Here is a 15,885-nt window from a genome sequence, read left to right as displayed (position 1 = left end):
CAGGGCTGTGCACTTTTTTTTTTAAGTGTCTGTAGTTACTGACTGAAGTGTTAATAATTATGTGTTGGTTTTGGCTTCCGCTCTCATTTCAACACAAATTTCACAGTATTTGACAGTTGTGCTTTATAGATTGTGGTTTGGGACTGTGGCCATTTCTGTTTCTCATAAAGGAGACTTTTGTCAACTTTCCATTCTTTTTGTCGTTTAGTGAGTCTTAAGGGAAGGGAACAACTACTTTACCCTGTGATCTTTAACTTGAAGTAACTCTCACCCACTTTCTTAGTAAAGTAGGACAGGGTATGATGGATTAGAGAGAGTCACAACTTTCTGACAATTCTTGCATGAAGAGTTGGAGTCTGTGTTGCCTGCCCTTGAACCTGCCATTTTTTGTGACTTCCTTGGTCAGTAGAATATAGCAGAAGGAATGCTGTGACATTTTTGAGCCTAGGCTTGCTGAGGAATACTGAGCAAGCCCAGCCTGGCCGGCAAGGCCTCCATGTGCTGAGGGGGCAGCAAGGGTTCCCAAAGTGAGCAACGGGTGTCAACCACTGATATCCAGCTGAACAAGAGCTGAGTCACAGTGGTGTCTGGCTGAAGCAGACTTGTCCATGAACACTTGTGAGACATAGTGATGGGGACTTTCTAGGCCACAAGAGTCCTACATTAGCATGTGCAGTCAGTGAGCAAGAAAAATTTGATTGCTAGTGTTAATGACCCCTACTGTAGCCGTAAGTGGAGTGCAACAGGCCGCACTGTACAACTCCAGGAGACACTGTTCGTTTCATGTTCCACGTGAATCCTTTCACCCCCAAGCATGGAGGCACAACATGAGTGATGCCCTAGAGTTGCACCCTGTGGATTGTGGATCAGGAGCCTGGGAAGATTCTGAATACGTTTGTTTTATAACCCAAAATAGATTCCCATCTGTGATACTAGCTATGTACATGGGATGTCAGCACAAATAAAGAATTGGATAGAAGGCTGTCCCTGGTTCATTGTTTATTATCTAGGTCCTAATTTAGTTTGAAAAATTTTGTCCTCCTGAGGACTTTCACATAAAAATGCTTTCAGCAAATCTGTATGAGGATGAAATCCTGTGATGCTTCTCTAAAGTTCATGTGAGTTAATTTATTAGTCATTTCTTTAGTCTTTTCAACATCTTTCAATGGAAGATTGTTCTTCATTAGTATTTAATATTGAAATATGCTGATTCCTTAGAGAGAAATCTAAATTTTATCAGATGTTAGGACCCCTTTACAAATTCTGAAAGCTTATATCAGATTTGCAAATTCCTGTAATGTTTCCAGTGATGTTCTAGAAATCATTAATTACTTGAATTATGGCATTACCCATTTTTAGCTATTTTAAACTGACTCAAATCCTTACTTGTTCTTAAAATATTGTATTTGTACATATGTTTCTTATAATTTTATAATTATCATATTTAAAGAGGCTCCTAAAGTGATCACATTTGATTTCATGGGATAAAATGCTGAGAATACAACAAGTATATGCACTTAAATAGAGCAAAATATAACATTTTTCTAAAAAGAACAAAGTTTCCTGAAAAGTTCTGGATGTATACCCTTTGGCCTTTCTCTTAAAGGCATTAGTCTTTAAAAAAAATTTATTCTAGAGAGAAAAAAATTAAAACCTAAGGAATTATCAAGAGCTTTTACCTACATTTAAAGGTTGCAAGAAATACTGCAATATTCCTTCTCTCTCTCTTTCTTTTCTTTCAGATTAGCAATAGCCTAGGATTTGACTGCATCCGTTTTTGGTATTATTACTGTAAAGAAAAGACATTTTTATAGGGTTAAATTTACTGTTGAATTCTGCAGTGCCTCACAGGAGGCAGGACACTGAATAAAGATGATACTAATTTTTTTGCAGTAAAGTGAGAGGCACAGATTGAGTAGAGGGCAGAGCGACTGTTTTCTCCGAGTGCCTTCACATTGTTAGTCCTCTAAATACATTTTTGCTCTCATGTCAAAGGCCTTAGTAATAAGTATATTGAGAGTAACTTCCTGGACAAATTTTGCTTAAAAGTAGCTAAATCTTTTAACCATCTCTTTGTTGGGGGAAAGGAGAGAAATATTTTTTAAAGACAGTAGTCAAGGTTTAGAGCAGAATATTTCAGCCTTTGAGTAGAATTCAAAATGACGTGCCCCTCATTCCTTACTGCCAGGCATGTAAAGGTTTATCTCTGGCTGTTCAGCTGCCCGAATCTTGTTTGCTTCCCCGTTTAGTTTTGTAAACTCTGCCAAAAAAAAAAAAAAAAAAAAAAGGATTATGGTTCACTTTGAAGTTAGATGTTTACGCATTTATTTAAATACAGCTGGGTTTTTTTTTTAAGTGAAAAATCTGACATCACAATCCCCAGTGTTTTATCAAAAAGAAGGAAAGAAAGGGAAATAAATAAATAGCTACCTATGGCAATTCCAGTCTTGGGAATAGAAATTGAAATAGAATACTATGACTTCATGGTTGATTCTTATATAGATCTGACTGTACCACAAGGTCCCCTCAAAAAATAATATATATCTATTAAATACACATGAATATATATTTAATATATAAATATATAAAATACAAATACACACACACACACACACATTACCTGGGCAGCCCAGCCTAAAATGTGGGTGTTTTTCCCTGTCCATGGATGAAAATGTAATTCCCCTATATTTATTCTGATAGGGTGGAGAGTGGTCATGAATTCTGTCTGGGGCTAGTTACGTTTGATATGCCAATTAAACAGGAAAGCACGGTTATCAAGTAGGCAGTGGGGTATAGGAGTCTGGGCTTCAGGGGAGAAGCCCATGTTGGAGACAGTGGTTGAGTCATTTGCTTATAGACGTATTTGGTGCCATGACACAGATGGGGTCACTGAATGTGAGGGTTTGGGAATTTAGCATAGGGAGAGGAGACAGAACAGGTGATTGAGGGACTGTGGCCCTGCAGGGAGGAGAAGCAAGGGAACGTGGTCTGTTGCGAACCACATAAACCCAGTGTTTCAAGGAGAGAATGTGCAATTCTTCTAAAGAGCGCTGCAAGTTTTTAAAAACGAAGTAATGCTGAATTTGGGCACACCAAGTTCTTTCGTGATCTCGATGAGAGTCCTCTCAGCAGGGTGGGGTGGAGGGCAGCCCCAGCTGGAAGAAGTTAAGGACAGAGGTGAGTTGAGGAAGAGATAAGGAATAGGAACTACTGTTTAAGAAGCTCAGCTGTAAAAGGAGGAGAAATGGGGCAGTAGCTGGAAGGCATGGAGAATCAAAGGAGAGATTTTTTTTTTTAAGATGGGAGCTGCTAGAGCACATTGTACGCTGACGGGGGAGAGGTTGTGCTGCTGATGACAGGGGTGCATCACAGCAGTGACCCTGGAGGAAGCAGGTGTACGAGCACAAGAGCTGGCCTGTGCCCAGAGCAGGGAAATTCATCCCTTGTCACCAGAGAGGAAGGAGGCTGGGAGGGTAAGATGGCACAAAGATGAAATCCTGTCGGCTTGTTTAAAAACTAGGTACGTATAAAAAAGAATAAAAGGAAATATCAAAATGTCAACAGTGGTTATATTGGGGATGTAGTTACAGGTGACATTTTTTCTTATACCTTTTGGTATTTTTCAATATTTTTTAAAAAACAAAGTATACTTTTTATACTTATAAAAAATTAAAGTAGTAAAGGTAATCATACACTCTCCATGACCCTTCATGCTATCGTTCCTTGAAAAGTCAGACTATGTGAAACTCCTCACCCATGTTTTTTTTTGTTTGTTTGTTTTTCTGTTTTTGTTTTTGGCCACACCACGTGACTTGCGGGATCTTAGTTCCCCGACCAGAGATTGAACCTGTGCCCCCTGCAGTGGAAGCCTGGAGTCTTAACCGCTGGACCGCCAGGGAAGTCCCAGCCATACTTGTTCTTAACCAGATTGTTTTGCTGTACTGATGTTTGTCTGACAGATACTTACAGTGGCACTAATAACTCTACACATTGAAGGAACTGTGGTACTCCATCTTTGCAGCGAGATTCTACTTACAGAAACTGTCTCCCCCCTGCTCTCTTACTTGTCTCTGAGCTAAGGGTGAGGAGAAGAAAGACGTCAGGAGCTCTTGGCAGATGGAGGATCAAATATTCTTGCAAACACCGGTGTCAGTTTCATTTCAGCATCTCAAACCGGGTCACTCTAAAATAATAGCACAGAGGAGTCACATTCACAGCAGAAACGGACAAGATTTCTCAGTGGGAACATTTTTCTTCAGCCGCCAGATAACTATATGTGAAAGAGGAAGGGCTCTGTGAATGAAAAGAACAATCAAAAGTGTAGCTGAGCTGGGTGACGATGACATCTGTCACTCCAGTCATCGCCAGAGCTGATCTGCTCATCTGGGTGACCCGGCTGGTGTGTGCTCCTTCCCCAGCATCATTTCAAAACTGCACGATTGGCCAAAGGGGTCAAACTGCAGATCAATAAAAACTAGTCTTCCAGGGCACACCAGTGAGAGCCTGTATGCCCATTGGTATTACCAGTTGTGACTTTGTTAGTGGAATTTAAAGATGGATAAGGAAAGTAAAAGAAAACCATTGATTATATTTCTGTTTAACAAAGGATTTCTGTAGTACCCCAGTGGCTCCTGAATCACCTTAGAAGATGGAGCTTGATATTTACAAGAGAATATTTAACCAAAGTAAAAGCAAATAAAGCTGTTGGTTTACAGTAGTACAACTGAGTAGTAAGGATAAAAGTTTAATAGGGAGCAGCAAGAGTTGTTTCTCTTTTCAGTGTGTAGAACTGAAATACAAGTGAAGCTATACTAACCTCCCCTGAGGTGTTTGTGACCTTTGACAACACAGAAAGAAAATATTTGTAGTCTGAAACTATGTCTCTCCAGTATTATGGAGTAAATGAAAAATATAATCTGGTTAACAAGCTGTACTTTTCACAAGAGGACAAAAATCTTATTGGAAGGATTCTGACTTTGCCTTCTCCAAGTCTTACAGAAATTAAATATTTAATAAAGTAACAATGGAAATTAATTCTGTAAAATGAAGGCAAAAGGAAAATGTAAAAAGTGTAGAAGTATCTTGAAAGATAGGGTAACCATGAAGATTGGACAATTTCCTTTGACAAATAATTATTTATTCATTCATTTATTCATCCTGCACATATTTATTGAGTACCTACTATGTCCCAGCTACTGTTTTAGGTGCTTAGGCTACATTAATGACCAAAAGAGACATGTATCAATAAGAAGATGTAAGATATTTTCACAATTGATGATTCTTTTTATTTTCATTCATAGAATACACCTTAAAAATAGTTTTTCTTAATCATTCATTACAACCTTAATAGCTTTCAAAGTGTTTAACTCATGAAAAAAAGCTTTTATAAACTAATTTGTGCACCTGAATTAACTCTGCATGATTTCTGTAATCTCAAAACCCTCATGAACAAATACAGCTTTGTCCATTAATCCGGTAGTATTTGAAGCAATAACCACGGCTGCATGCTTGATTTTAACATATTCTCCTTCAAAAATGAATCTGTCCAGACATATCTGTCCTAGCTGAAATGATCTTTTTTGTTTATAATTTATTGTTAACTCTTCCATCAGAATGTGTGTTCCATGTGAGCAGGGACTTTATCTGTTGTCTTCATAGCTTTATCCCAACTCCTAACAGTGCCTGAAACATATTAGATGCTCCAGAAATTTATGTATTTGTTGAATGAATGAATGCAGTAGTGGATGTTGAAACATACAATTTAAGGCTCTACCTAGTGTGTGTGTGTGTGTGTGTGTGTTTAGGGTGGGAGAAGTCTAATGAATCAGAGCAGGAATGGAGATATCATATTAATCACTGGGTTTGTTGAGTTTTTGTAAACACATCACAAACTTGTCTACCTCACTTTTCACAATTCTTAAAATTAAAGGGAATTGGACTATTTTATTTAACTGCTTTTCTCACTCTTACACCCTATGATCTTATATGTGGTCAATTGTGTAGTTTTTAAAATATTAAGTATTCTTGATGCAACTAATCATGCCACTTGAGGGAGTATAAATGTGAGTCCTTCACTCATGCTACTTTGTCGTGACAGCTGTAACTGTCTTTTTTTTTTGGCCCCATTGTCTCTATTACGTTTAAGACCCAACCAAGTGACAGCAACGCTGACAGTGCTTTCTAGAGCAGTCTATTGTGATGGCTGGTCCAGCAGTCATTGGTGGTGCAGAAATACAGATAGGGGAGAAACGGAAATAGGCAGTCCCCATGGCCGGGGGACTTCTCCAGTTAAACTGACCTCGTGGAGAGCAGCGCCGAACTCTGAAGCAGCGGGAGATGGGAGGGGAGGGTGCTGGCGCCGACATATGCCTGACACCATGTGCCTTTTCACCACGTTCCTCCAGCACCTGACTGAGCATCAGCTCTGTTACCGGTAAAATCAGCCTGAGCACTGCAGTGACACAGGGAGGAGAAACAAAGAAAGGAAGAGTTGTTTGCTGATATGATGCCCATTTCCTGCTGAGATGCTACCATCAGGGTATACATAGGACTTAATGATAAATACAATGAAGTCCTTCAGAATCAGTGATGCTCATGAGTCCTCCATCAGCAAGACCTGGGCCCACATTTTCTCACTCCCTGCTCAGTTTATGCTGAGTTCAGTGTCATGTATTTACAGTTCATGCTTGAGGAGGGTAGAGGGGTCACCTCTGGGACAAAAAGAGAGTGAAGACAACTAAATATGAAATAAATAGAAATTAAATATATAATTCAATATAAATATTAAATATAAAATATAAAGTAAATGAGGATTAAACCTATGATCATAAAGGCAATAATAATAGTAATAATAATAAAAATTTATTAACCATAGCAGGCCCTGAATCACTTTACATGTATTATATCATTTAATCTCACAACATCCTTATGAAATAGCCATTATTATTTCCATTTTATTTCTGAAGAAGCAGAGTAAGTTCCTTGCCCAAGGCCACATGGCTAGTCAGTGGTAGGGCCACAGCTGGAATAATAGTAGCAATTATATATAAGGCATTTCCATATGCCCATTCTAAATGAGAGTTTTACAAGAAATAATCCATTTTGCTTATCCTCACAAAATCTTTTGTTATTTGATCTGAGCATTCAGATTCTAGAGCCCAGCCTCTTAACTGCAATGTTGGTGTCAATAATTCCATGATCTAAACAAAGGAAAGGATTTATATAGCTTCAGAAATAACTTTTGATTTTCTGTATAACCACCTCAGAATTTAGTTCAATGTAGAGTAATTTATCAGTCAACCCCTGTTCCTCCCTGGCTTTATGGCCATTATTGCTGTCTGCTTGGCCACTCCCCATATACCTTAGCCCCTCTACTCTTTAACTGGAGAGAAATCTAAATAAAGGAGCTATGCTCTAGAATAGGGCCAAAGCATGTTCTCAAGTCCCCTGATGAAATCTTTATGAATGGTAAAGCCTAGTTTTTCAAAGTCATGGAAAAGAACTTTTTTCTCTTCAGAATGAAGCAGTCAGCCATATGCTACAATAGTACACCTATCAGTACACAAACTTCGGTTGACAGATAATTCCAGGGTTGGAAGAAGCAACAGAGATTATATGATTCAGCTTTTTCAATATTGTTAGTCTAGGTAAGATTATTAGCTTCCAGCATTTTTTGGTGATAACATGTCTTTTTTAGGAAATGGTGATAGTGATAAATTTATCTTCCCAAATTAAAAGAGACAAGCCTAAAACTTGTGTGTTCAATGCAAGATTGCTATCTTAGTATCTCATGGTATCTCCTATTCAGTGTTCTTTGAGTTTCAAGAGCTCTTGATATATTAGACATATTAATTCTTTGTCCATCATACATATTGCAAATATTTTTCCCATTTTCTCTTTTACTTGTGTTTTGTTATACTCATATTAAAATTGTATTGTCAAATCTCTTCCATTTTTTAATTCTCCTTTCTATCTTTTCATACTTACAAATTCCATCTATATCCCATTACTACACAGCCGTTCTTTTGCATCTTCTCCTAGAACTTTTATGATGACATTTTAAATCTATGTTTGTTAATCCATCTGGAATTAATTTTTACATAAAGTACATGATTCCCAAAATTTTAACCAGCTGTTCCAGCACAATTTCTTGAATTTTTTTTCTTTCTCTACTGATTTGAAATGCCACATTTATCATCTAATATGTTCTTAGAATAGATGACCCTAAATTGCATTCACTACTTGAAGTTTAACTTTTCTTGGCTTTCTTTACCTAGTGATAATGTTTATTTCTAGAATATAGTAAAATGATTTTTTTTCTTTACTAAAACATGCTACTCCACCGTATTGTTTCCACACTCTGCCCGTTGATTAAAATATTCCATTGGCTTCCCGTAGCGCCTGGAGTCCAGCCTCACCACGGACCACTGTCCCCCCTGCTGTTTCAGCTGCAGGGCTCGTGCCTGAGTTCAGGCTCCTTGTCCCCATCCACTCCTTGTCATTCTCCAGGAACAGTCTTTGGATGCCAAATGGACCCATAAAAACAGATGGAAAATTCAGGGCTCTTCACTTATTAAATACATAATTGGATATCTTTCTCTATTGTCTTAAAAATCATATGTCATATGAGTTTCTTTGGAAATAAGGGGATACGAAAGATGATTCTTGTCAAGATCAGCAAATGTGGAGACCAACTATGGGCAAATCCTGTGCCAGAAATTGTGGGAGATATGTATTCACTCATTCATTCGACTAATATTTATTGAGGACCTACTGTGTTCTCAATCATCTCCTTGTTCCAAGGACACAATGGGAAACTAAAGACACAGAGTCTTGTGTATGTTGGAGCTTGTATTGTAGTAAGGGATTCAAATATTAGCTAAATTATCTACACAAATAAGTGCATAATTATACATTTTTGTAAATGCTATAAAAATTATTACGGAAACATCTAAGAATTGCAAGTAGGAGTAAAGCAGTGTTCATATTATTAGATACAAGTCCTTAATCAGATATATTATTTGCAAATGTTTTCTGCCAGCCTGTGGCTTCACTTTTTATTCTCTTAACAGTGTCTTTTTTTTTTAATAGTTTTTTTTTTACTTTATGAATTTATTTATTTATTTATTTATTTTTGGCTGTGTTGGGTCTTCATCGCTGTGCGTGGGCTTTCTCTAGTTGCGGCAAGGGGGGCTACTCTTCATTGTGGTGCACGGCCTTCTCACTGCGGTGGCTTCTCTTGTTGCAGAGCTGGGGCTCTAGGCGCGTGGGCTTCAGTAGTTGTGGCACGTGTGCTCAGTAGTTGTGGCTCACGAACTCTAGAGTGCAGGCTCAGTAGTTGTGGTGCACGCACTTAGTTGCTCCGCGGCATGTGGGATCTTCCCGGACCAGGGCTTGAACCCGTGTCCCCTGCATTGGCAGGAGGATTCTTAACCACTGCGCCACCAGGGAAGCCCAGAAGTTTTTCATTTTAATGAAGTCTACCTTATCACTTTTTTCTTTCATGGATGATGTTTTGGGTGTTGTGTCCATACACTCATTTCTACACCCAAGGTTATCTAGCTTTTTTCTCCTATATTATCTTCTAGAAGTTTTATAGTTTTGTATCTTACATTTAGGCCTATGACTTATTTATTTATTTATTTTAACATCTTTATTGGAATATAATTGCTTTACAATGGTGTGTTAGTTTCTGCTTTATAACAAAGTGAATCAGCTATACATATACATATATCCCCATATCTCTTCCCTCTTGCGTCTCCCTCCCTCCCACCCTCCCTATCCCACCCCTCTAGGTGGTCACAAAGCACCGAGCTGATCTCCCTGTGCTATGCGGCTGCTTCCCACTAGCTATCTATTTTACATTTGGTAGTGTATATATGCTATGACTTATTTTAACTTAATTTTTGTGAAAATTTTGTACGTTTAGTGTCTAGATTCTTTTTTTTTTTTTTTCTGCACATGGATGTCCAACTATTCCAGCACCATCCTGAGGAACTTTACAGTCTAGTAAAGGGAGTAAGACCTGTACACAAGTGATTGACTGAAATGACTTAACTAAGATATTTGTCCAGAAGGATGTACAGAATTATGCTGAGGGGTTAAAACAGGTGGCATTTGAGGTAGACTGTGAAAAGTTTCATCACACAGATGGGACTGAGGAGGAAATTAAAAGATAAAGGACAAATCTTACGTATTTTTAAAATCTCACTCCGACTGCAGTGTTGAGAAGGATATCAGAGGCAAAGGCGGCAGCGGGGAGGCTGCTGTGGTGTGAGATGAACTGTAGTGGAGGTGATGGTGGTGAGAAGGGTTTGGTTCTGGATTGGATTTGATGAAGGAGCTGAGGGGATTTGTACATAGGTTGCAGGAGGGGTATGAGAAAAAGTCAGGAGCCAGGGGTCAGGCTGGCAAGCAGACGAGTGGATCACCATGGGCTGAGATGAGGGTCGTGGGCAGGAGCAGGTTTGGGACATGTTAAGTCAGCCACCTTCACATCCAAGTGAAGCGTCGAGCGAGCAGCTGGGTGCTTAGGTCTGGAGATGAGCGGAGCTGTCAGTGCACGAGTGGTATTTAAAGCGATGAAGTCAGGAAGTACATGTTGATAGAGAAGAAAATAGCTCTAAGGACCGAAGCTTGGGAGACTCAAAAATGTGACAGTAGGAAGATGAGGAGGAACCAGAAAAAGATACTGAGATGGAGATGCCAGTGAGGTAAGGAAGAGAATCAAGAGAAGGACATAAGGCACCAAGACAAACGTATTCAAGAAGAGTTTGTCAAGTGCTGCCAGTAGGTTAAGTAAAATGAGGACGTAGAATGGACCACTGGACTCAGCAATGTGAAGAAGGTCACTGCTGTCCTTAAAGGAAGCTGTTTCCGCGGAGTGTGATGACAGCCTGACTGACATGGGTTTTCTTAATGGGTGGAGTGAAATTGAAGAAGTTAAGTGTAGATAATTCTTTTGAGGATTTTTGCTATAAAGCAAGGAAATGGAACGGTAGATGGAGGAAACAAACTCAAGGACAGGTGGTTTGTTTGATTGTTTGTTTCTTTTGGGGAAGATGTGATAACAGTCGAGAGGGAGAAATGAGTGATACAGGAGAGAAAGAGGGACCCAGCAGGAGTGATATCCTTGAGTAAGTGAGAGGAGATGGAATCGAGCACACAAAACGGGATTGGCCATAGGTAGAGGGGGACCATTATCAATAGTGACTTAATTCTGTAAGCAATGAGAAACCATTACAGTTTGGTGAGTAAGTAGCATGATTCTTATCATGCTTCGTAATCTGCGTATTCCTTCCCCTTTCAATAATGGACAGATTCAAATGCATAACAGTCTGCCCAAAAATAAACACTGAAAATGCAGTTATGCTCAAAATAGAGTGGATGATGATTTCATGTCCAGAAAAGTTGAAACAAACCCTTGTGTTTACCTCAGCAACTTCTTCAGACCTCATGTCAGATCAAGATCTTTATGCTGTTATTGAAATTGCTGAAATGTTTCACTTTGAAAATAAACTTCCTAGTACCTGAAATCAATTTTCTGCATACATTTTACCTTTTAAAAGTCCCCAGTGTGGCTTATTTTGTATTCCTCTTAAATTCTGCTGAATAATAATTTTTCAAATTATCATTCCTTGACTACCAGTGGGCTAACACTACCTCAGGCAAAACTGGAAATCTAATGAATGAAAGTTGCTCCAACTCACCACTTTGTAACAGATTAAATCACACATCGGAATTTAGAGGAAGCTTTAAAGAATATTATATATAAGGTAGTTCTTGATGGAAATAATGAGCTCTTTTTATCATCCATGAAGTAAGTTTGATGTGTTGCATTTTCCCAGTGAAGAGGGGAAGACAGATCAAATACATGAGGCTGTTTTCTGGTAAATTGTTATCGTTGAATTTAGCAAATCAGTTTCATAGATGTTTTTCAGTTTCTTAGTATCTAAATTCGACTTTTACTATGATTAGTAATAAGTTCTCAAATCAGAAAGGGTTTTCTTTTTTATTGCTCCTCAGGCATGAACGTCTTTACACCAAGAAAAGTAACTTCAGCAGATCTTTAATTTCCAACCTCAAGGATGTAGATGATTTAGCAACCCTAGAAGTTTTGGATGAGGTAAGAAACTCAGCTTAATTAAACTTAAACATTCTGTCTATTTAAAAAAAATTTATGGAAGTGGTTTGAGCAGGAGGCTCTTTGAATAGCATCTGTAGGTTTCATGCTTTCGTCATCTCTTAGCTTCCTAATCATCTCTCTTTCAGTCTTCAGTTTTACTGTGTGTAACTCCCATTTGCAGATCTCTCCAGCCTGGTGTCAACTTTTTCTTCTTTTTTATATTCAAATTACAAAAGTGCTAGTTCCCACAAGCTTGAGTTACTTAGGTCCAAGACCCCTTCTTCCCCTCAATTCTTCCCAGGAGTCTCAAAGGGGCGATTTGCTTCCTACATCACCATCTCAGTGGCAGGACCTAAAGCCTCGAAGATACCTTGAGAGCCTGTCTCTTACCATGGTCAGTGGACCCCTCGTGGGATCACAGAGCCCACCTTTTAGGGAAATGAATTCTGCTTGAAGCTTCTTATCCCAGTGACCTCAGAAATATTTCAGACATCTGTCATGAAGGTACCAGTCCAAGCCGGTAAATTATAGTCTCATCCTCTTTTTCCTCATCACCTTTTATGTCAGATAATCACATCATTAGAGAAATAATAAGGCTCCTTCTCAGTAAAAGGTTGGGATCACTACCCTGCCTGATCCACAGGCTTTTCTTTTTTTTAATACTTCTGATACATTCCTGAGCATTTTGCTTAAAAATGCAGCAAATCAGGAGGCATATTCTGAACCGAAGTAGTCATTTGGTAAATTTTGGGTTGCATAAACAACTCAAGTACTTCCTCAGAATAATCTTTCTTGAGAACATCAAACATCTTGTAATCAAATAGTGTTTGTAAGCCAGAGATTGCCAACACCTTTATGAATCTTTGTGTATCAGATTTTCCAATGATGTGAAACCCTAAGCTTGTGGATTATAAAGAAGGCTTTACTAATCATATTGCTGACCTATGTATTAAACACTGGGTTTGTTTGTTTCTGTTGTCTGTGTTTTATTTTTTTGTCTCTTTTTTGACCCAAGATCTTTTGGTCTTGTGTCATATACTATAAATGATGATGTCTGGCACTGTTAAAATTGATTCCATGTATTCATATGATTTATCAATTGTGGAAGTTACTTTTCTGTACTTTTTACTCTGCCTCAAAGCCAAACATTTAAGCAAAGGAACTAAGACATTCCGCAGAGCCTTTGAGTAACCTTCGTTTGGAATAAAATCATGTTCACTATATCTTCTCTTCCCTTTTCTAGTGTTCTTTCTCTTTACTTCAACTACTGCATTTACTTACTTCCTTGAAAGCATTGTGTATATATAATCCCTGTAACATATAATATATTCTGTGGAAAACACAGGTAACAATGACATCCCTCTACAGCTCCTGAAAGAAAAGAAAATACCCATCAAGGGGAAGGATAGTTGCTGACCGGAGGTTACACTTCTTACTCTCAATAGATCTATTTCTTTCTGATCCTTCCTCCAGATTCCAGATGTTTTATTTCTTATCGTTTACTTTTAAAATGATAATTGACCATCAATGATTTTTAACAAAAAGAGATTATTTTTATTTCGTTATAGAATACAGTCTCAGAGCAACTTGAGAAGTGTTACTCCAGAGATCAGATTTACTTCTATGTGGGAGACATACTCATTGCTCTTAACCCTTTTCAGAGTCTGGGTCTTTATTCCACAGAGGTATGTGGTGTGGCTTGTACACATTTTCTTACTTTGTACAAAAATTTATACTCTTCAGGTATTTAAATTAATTTAATTTAATTTTATCTAATCCTTTGAATAAACAGTTAAATAATTATTGTTAAAACGTAGAGATAGGAAAAAACAGAAGATGTATCGATCTGGATGCAGTTTGTGGTCTTTGTGTGAGATATGTTAATTACTTCTTGTCCTTGGTAATTGGTAACTGGTCCACACTACATATCATATCAATAAACAGATGCCTAAAAAGTATAGACTTAATGTCTACCTCTGAACCAAGTATAGGAGAGTCAAAAGTAAAATTACATTGTATATATAGGTACTATAAACTTAATGGCTGTAAAACTCATCATTATGAGTTTAAAAATTCCTTCTGGTTAATTTCTTAATATCAGACAATATGTTTTATGAATATAAGCACATAATTATCCATTATTCACCCCTGATGTTTAAATATAGAATAGTGTTCTGGAGTTAAGCTAGGCTGTTTTTCATTTTCAATTGGATCCATACTCTTCTAGCTATTTGTGTACTCTAGAATATTATATTGTATTATAATATTATATTACTCTAGAATAATACTGTGCTTAATATAATTTTTTGTGTGAAAAGTATGTAATCCTCTCAGTCTCTACCATTTTAAGATTTACAAGAATAATGGCATATTTATGAACCTTGACCAAGTTTTAGAAGACCTGGGCTTTAGCACAAATTCTGCCATCAATTAACTCTGTGATCTTGGGCAAAGCAAATGAGAAAGTGTATGTTAAATGATATGAAAGGAAAAAAGTAGTGATCGTATGTCATACATTATTATATCCAAGGAATAGTCAACAAAATGATACCTGATTGTCTTATTTATAAAGTATCTGCTTATTTAAGGAAATCATAGTATTTTGAAACTTTAAGTTCTGCTTTGGAAGTGGTATGCACTTCCAAAAGAGTCTTCTTTTAAATACCACTGCCAAAGTGATGTCATATTATGTCATACCATTTTTCCCTGCTGTTTTATGTCAAACGTTTATTTTATATAATTGTCCATGATTTGTGCATGTATGTGTGTATGTAATATGGATGTAATGTTTTGGTGGTATGAAGCTGTATTTTGATTCACCTTTTGCTTTAAAAATTAGTACTCTATCTGTAAATATATAGGGTTTAAAGAAAAACAAAACCCCTACAGCACATGTTCTTTTTAACCTTCAGCATTCCAAACTGTATATTGGAGCAAAGAGAACTGCCAATCCTCCTCACATTTTTGCCATGGCTGACTTAGGATACCAGTCTATGGTGACATATAATTCAGATCAGGTAAGGAGAGAATTCTCCTCTTAGTTTCTCGTGTGTCAGCTGCATTTTGTGAGGATCAAGTCTTCTCACAGTTTCCTTTTCTCACTGTGCAGTGCATTGTTATTTCCGGGGAAAGTGGTGCTGGAAAGACGGAAAGTGCTCATCTCCTAGTTCAGCAGCTGACAGTACTTGGAAAGGTATCATTTAATTTTTCTCTGTCCTAGCAGAAATATTTGTTATACTTCAGAATTCAATTTAACTGATTAGGTTAATATTTACGAATTTCCACATTTAATAATGCACAGAAATTAGAACACACTTGCTGTCCTTTGTGAGTTTAAAATATAACAATATAAAGAGCATATGTTTTGTTTTAAGCAAATTCTAACTTTTCTCACTCTTAGTAGGCAAGGCTTTCTAGAGGTGATTTTCTCTCTTTTTTGCCCTAACGTATTCGCTGAATGCTTTCCTTACTTCCTCTTCCTTTGTTACCAGCAAGATAAAGGGGAGTCAATATACAAAAATTAATTATATTTAGATATTATATACATACTAACGATGATCGGTTTAAACTTAAATGTATCATTTATATTAGCACCATAAAACATGAACTATTGAAATCTAGATCTTACAAAACATGTGCAAGATTTGTATGCAGAAAAATAGAAAAAGTTGATAAAAGAAATCAAAGAAGACCTGAATAATAGGAGAGATATGACATGTTCATGGATTAAAAGACTCAATATTATTAAGATGTCAGTCCTC

The 15,885-nt window shown here is 37.5% G+C and overlaps 1 protein-coding gene across 1 annotated transcript in view; it reads left to right on the top strand.

The window, feature by feature from the left end:
• MYO3A (myosin IIIA) overlaps window positions 1-15,885 on the top strand; it is a 181,387-nt gene that overhangs the window by 69,727 nt on the left and 95,775 nt on the right. Inside the window, exons 11-14 of the mRNA XM_036843194.1 lie at window positions 12,025-12,124; window positions 13,693-13,809; window positions 15,037-15,141; window positions 15,234-15,317. Coding sequence (XP_036699089.1) covers window positions 12,025-12,124; window positions 13,693-13,809; window positions 15,037-15,141; window positions 15,234-15,317 — 406 coding nt within the window. The remainder of the gene's footprint in view (window positions 1-12,024; window positions 12,125-13,692; window positions 13,810-15,036; window positions 15,142-15,233; window positions 15,318-15,885) is intronic.

Source organism: Balaenoptera musculus, chromosome 2 (genome assembly GCF_009873245.2).
Source record: "Balaenoptera musculus isolate JJ_BM4_2016_0621 chromosome 2, mBalMus1.pri.v3, whole genome shotgun sequence".
Taxonomy (NCBI): Eukaryota; Metazoa; Chordata; class Mammalia; order Artiodactyla; family Balaenopteridae; genus Balaenoptera; species Balaenoptera musculus.
This window is presented reverse-complemented; position numbering and strand designations above follow the sequence as displayed.